Consider the following 5460-nt stretch of genomic DNA (forward strand, 5'->3'; position numbering starts at 1 on the left):
CCTCTCTACGGCCGGCGACGTCGCCATCCTGGGCTCCACGACATGGTCAAGGAGGAGGCCATGGAGGAGGTGCAGGAGGAGCAGCCCACGATGTGGAACCTGGCCTTGGTCGGCTAGTCCTGGTCATGGACGGAGACCGTGCCATGCACGCCGGAGTACGCAGGCGCCGACACATGGTCACCGTTGCCGCCACGATGAGAGGTTGTGTAGGAGGCACCGCAACAACCTTCGCAGGTGCCTCCCGCCTGCCAGGGGCCGCCAGCCCACCTCCGGACGCTGGCGGCCTACATCGACCTCATGGGTGACGAGGACGAAAGCGGCGGCAACTGAAGACGACAGCGGCCGCGGCGGCGACGGGCTATCTAGTTTTTTTATGTCTTTCAATTTTAAGTTAAGAAATATGTTGGATTGGCTTTTTGTTGTCGTTTATATTTATATTAATGTTTTTAAATTATTTTTGCAATGTCTATTTGGTTCAAATTTCAAGTCCAGAAAACGGACAAATTGGGATGCGGTGGGCCGGTTGGACGCATCGATGGCCGAACGACCAAGAGCGGACGCGCGTGTCCATTTTGCCGACCCAAACTAACAAAATTCGGACAAAACGGATGTCCATTTAGGGTCAACGGTTGGAGTTGGCCCAACGACTAGTAGAGCTTCAGTTGTGTGCCCTGAACTACATGATCAGGCCGGCCAGTTCGAGTTGTGGCGTGTCTCTCGGGTCATGGTAATTCGGTAGGTCCGCGTACCAACTGTACATGTTGCTAAATTGCTATGCTTGACGTTTCGACCGCCGGCAAGATCACAGTGACTGTAATGATCGATGCATATGCAGAAAGCACATACAAAACTCACCAGTACACTCACTATGTTTTACTGCAATCAGCTCAATGGTCGCTCCACCAACGCAAAAGAATACGTTATTGGTTGATCTTCATTTGACTAGCACAATTATAACTGACCGACTCCACTTGCTCACAGAACAATCTGCAAATACATGCTCAGAGAAGGACTACATTTCCCCCGGCTTTGCTTTCTACTTAAGGTAGACGTGATTACTGTGATGAACAACAACAAGAAGAACAAGTACATTGGAATAAGAAGAGAAACAAATACAAGCATGCGCATTTATAGATGAGACAAGAGGCAAGAAACTAGGTAGCTCGATCACTGTGTTGCACTACATGATGTCTTGGATGTTCGCCCAGTGAACTCAGCTTTGATCTTCTTCAGCGTCACCACCACGTCGCGCATCGTCATCCTTTGGTCAGGCGAGTCGCTAGAACATAGTAAACCCAGCTCGAACAAGGACACAACAAAACCATTGTCCAAGCTGCAGTTCGAAAGAGAGGAACCTTGCACTAGGTGGCCATCGACGACCTGGAAAAGATTTGCAGGAAATGCTTGATGAACCCACTGCCTAAGGGTTAGCTGTGCATCGAACATAGCGTCGGTCGGTCTTCTTCCGGTGAAAACTTCAAGGAGCATGATCCCATAACTGAACACATCGCTCTTCCGCGATGCTTTTCCAAGTGTTCCGTACTCTGCCCAAGAAAAACGTAAACCGGAATTAAAATGTAGTTTCTCGGCCTTATTGTTCTGGCTGGAGCCATAACTATCAATGATTTTTAACATCTAGTTGGTTGAACAAGGTAACATGAGCTAGCTAATTAAGTACCTGGTGCCATGTATCCAACTGTTCCAGGCATGCTCCCAGATATCACTGAGTTGTCGTCGAGAAGCAACCTTGCAATGCCAAAGTCCGCCACATGTGCAGTCATCTCCTCGTCAAACAACACATTACTAGGTTTCAAGTCACAGTGCAAGATCAACTCATGATGATCATGGTGCAAATACTCAATTGCCATCGACACATCGAGCATGATGCCAAGTCTATCAAGGAATCCTAGGTGTAGTGTACTTTGAGAGGAGTGTAGGAGTGCCTCTAAGCTACCATTTGGCATGTACTCAAGCACTAGTGCTTTGAAGTCATGTGTGGAACATGTGTTGAGTATCTTTATCAGGTTGCGGTGTCGCGTCACGCAAAGCACGCGACACTCAATGTCAAAACTTTGAATGGCCTGCTCTAGTTGCATGTCAAGGACTTTTATCGCGACCACCAAGCCGTTGCTCAATAAGCCCTTATAGACTTTTCCGAAGCTTCCTGATCCGAGGATGTTATGTTCACCAAAATTATTGGTGGCGTGAATGAGCTCCCGATAAGAGATTATCTGATGGCCCATGACATTGGTTGGATTTAAAGATGCATTGCACTCATCCTTCTTAATTTTCTTTTCAAGCCATAGGTATACACAAATGGCAATGACAACCACGGCTAATATGAGGGTTGGGAGTAGGAATAGTGGGGAGTGTATAGCAGTTGAGGGAGATCTGCCAAGGCAAGGCGAAAATCGGAGGCGCGGAGCACCACATAGGCCAGCATTGCCAATCAAAGATTGTACCGTGAGGTTTGAGAAAATACCTCCCTCGGGTATTTGGCCTTCTAGCCTGTTGAATGAAAGGTTTAAGATAGTCAAATAGGTAAAGTTTGCAAGAAACTTGGGAATGGTACCCGAGAGATTGTTAAATGAGAGGTCTAATGATGCTAAGCTTTTTAGTTTTTCGAATGTGCCCGGAATTGAGTTTTCCAATGAGTTGTGGGATAGATTTAGGTAGGTTAGCATGTTAAGTTGTCCAAGTGATCTTGGGATGCTTCCTGTCAATAGGTTTGAAGAGATGTCCATTTGATATGTTTGTCTTAGACTAGAAATATCGGATGGTAGTGCACCAACAAAGGAATTGTGAGAAATATCCAATTTGATAAGTTTATTCAGGTGGAAAAAGCTCGTGGGTATTGTTGAGCTTAGCTGGTTATTAGACAAGTTGATGTTTTCTAACCAACTAAGGTTACCAAAGTTGCCTGGTATGCAGCCCGAGAATTTGTTTGCTTGGAGAAATAAATGTTGAACCCTCCCGAGCATACCTATTTGTGTTGGTATCAGACCTAACATGTGATTGTGGGAGAGATCAAGGTACAAAAGATTTTCTAACATAGAAATGGACTCTGGAATTGGCTCGGTGAATAGGTTGTTTGAAAGATCTATCACTTCAAGACTGCTTATGTTTGAAATTGCTACCGGAAGGCCACCTGTTAACTTATTATAACCTGCAGAGAAAATGGCTAAACGTGAAGTGATGTTTCCCACAAGGTCAGGAAGGATGCCGGTGAAAGAATTTTCTTGTACGTCAATGCCTTGGAGTTGTCTGCACTTGGAAAGATCTAACAAGAAGTCTAAATTCCCATCTAAATTGTTATCCGACAAATCAAGCACGTTCAAATCTGCATTATATTCAAGTGCACTTGGTCCTTGGCCGGACAATTGATTAGTTCCCAAATTTAGGTAAGACAATACGGACAAATTCCAGAGGGAGTCTGGAATGTTTCCTGTGAATTGGTTGTATCCAACATGCAAATATGATAGTTTCTGCATAAGACCCAATTCTCGTGGAATTTCCCCTTCCAAGTTGCCATTAGATAGTTCTAATGCAGCAAGACTGGTGAGATTGCCTAGATTAGCTGGAATTGACCCTATGAGGTTATTAAAACCCAAGGAAAGCTCTTCAAGGTGTGATAATTTGGCTAACCATGTTGGCACGACATCCACAAAGGAATTTCTACTCAAAGATATTACTTTTAGGTACTGGCACGATGCAAGCCCCGACGGAAACCGACCGGTAAAGTTGTTACGAAATAGTGAAAAAAATTGTAGCATTGGGAGGCTAAAAGTTTGATTGGTCGGAAATATTCCAGACAGGTTGCCGTTTCCTGCAAGTGCAAAAATTTGTAACCTAGACATGTTGTACATGGCTTGCGGCACTAGGCCGGAGAGTTGATTAACCTGTAGGTTTAAGACTTGAAGCATGGGTAGGGACGCAATGGTGTGTGGTATAGGACCCGATAGGCTGTTATTGCCAAAACTGATGTATGACAATGAAGGCGTGTTGTTGAACAAATACGGAGATATTTCGCCACTCAAGTCATTTCCATACAAATTAATTTTCCGAAGGTTGTGCATATGAAGTAGCAATTCAGGAGGGATCTGGCCCGAGAGTTGGTTCAAATCTAGACCAAGGAACTCCAGCCTCGTTAGGTTCCCCAGGGTAGGAGGTATGATGCTAGACAAGCTATTTCCACTGAGGCGAAGATACTTTAGACGATGTAGCCTGCCAAGTTCGGGTGGAATGGCGCCAGTGAGATTGGTGTTTGTGAGGTTGAGGACGGAGAGGAAAGAGAGGTTACCGACATGAGTTGTCATGGAACCAGCGAGCGGCATGCCCGGCAACGACAGAGCGGTGACCCGTTGCCTGCGCCGGCTGCACGAGACGCCGACCCAGTAACAAAAGGACGTGCCGGTGGTCCAGTTGCCGGCAAGGATGCCAAGAGGGTCGGCGAGCTGGGCTTTGAAAGCCAGCAGCGCGGCGAGGTCGGTGTCGCCGCCGGAGCTGCTGGCCGGGCTGGGAGAAGATGATGAGAGGACCGACAGTAGCGCGAGTATGAAGAAGATGGGAATGGGAGTAGACGATGTTGGAGAGGCCATTGATCGAGCTGTTTATCTGTGTGAGTGGGCATCAAAGAGTGGTGTGCGTGTGCATGGACTGGGAGTGTAGAGGTGTATTTGTAGTCTCATGTCTCCATGATTCCATCGCAGGCAACCATGACCTTGTTGCAGCCATGGCGCGCACGGCACGGCAAGGCAACCGGTTCTTTCAAAGTCAGTCAAGCGCTTGCATGCATGTTCCAGGAAAGTCTCCAGGAAACACATGCTGCCGACTGCTGCAGCAGCTGATTAAACTTGTGGACCATGAAGTGAAATGCAGGAGTGGGTGGCCATTCATGGCGTGTAAGACTTGACCTGAGGTGAACTTGTTCCGGTTTGAAGTTTAGCTGCATGCGGCCAACCGGCCGGCCGGCCGGCCACTATAGACAAGGGGGAAAGTGTGAACCGGCCTTGCTGTGCGGGCGGCAGCTAGCCTTGACCGACGCGTCGTCTTGATCTGCTCTCGTCAACACCTCGGAGACTCCAGTGGTAGCTAGTCCACATCGTACGTAGAAGATGTTGGCGACAAAGACGCGCATTACGGAAACATGTAAATAGTGTCATTTCGTAGGGCATAACTTCACTTTCAACGTATACGATCGATCAAGACACATGGCAGCAGAAAATTGCTTCGGTCGGCGATGCATGCCCACATCCGTGTAAATTCACCTCTACGCTTGTTTGTTCACCTGGACACACGATCAGCTGGTCAGCTCCCTCCTCTTTTCCCCGTTCTTTCATCTTCATGGTAGTTTTCGGTCATCCCCCAAGTGGACGCTTATTTTGTCCCTATATGTTTGGATCGGACAATCCGAACATTTTCAATCCATCAACATAGATGCTCATACTGGGCCGGACACGG

The 5460-nt window shown here is 47.3% G+C and overlaps 1 protein-coding gene across 1 annotated transcript; it reads right to left on the bottom strand.

Moving 5' to 3' along the window:
- Positions 1-1018: 1018 nt before the first annotated feature.
- Positions 1019-4598, bottom strand: LOC119303139 (probable LRR receptor-like serine/threonine-protein kinase At3g47570). The gene is made up of 2 exons (XM_037580228.1): positions 1679-4598; positions 1019-1544 (listed from the first exon to the last, which is right to left on the bottom strand). The coding sequence occupies exons 1-2, from the start codon at positions 4596-4598 to the stop codon at positions 1168-1170; spliced, it is 3297 nt and encodes a 1098-aa protein (XP_037436125.1). The 3' UTR covers positions 1019-1167.
- Between the last annotated feature and the right edge of the window lie 862 nt (positions 4599-5460).

Source organism: Triticum dicoccoides, chromosome 5A (assembly GCF_002162155.2).
Source record: "Triticum dicoccoides isolate Atlit2015 ecotype Zavitan chromosome 5A, WEW_v2.0, whole genome shotgun sequence".
Classification (NCBI taxonomy): domain Eukaryota; kingdom Viridiplantae; phylum Streptophyta; class Magnoliopsida; order Poales; family Poaceae; genus Triticum; species Triticum dicoccoides.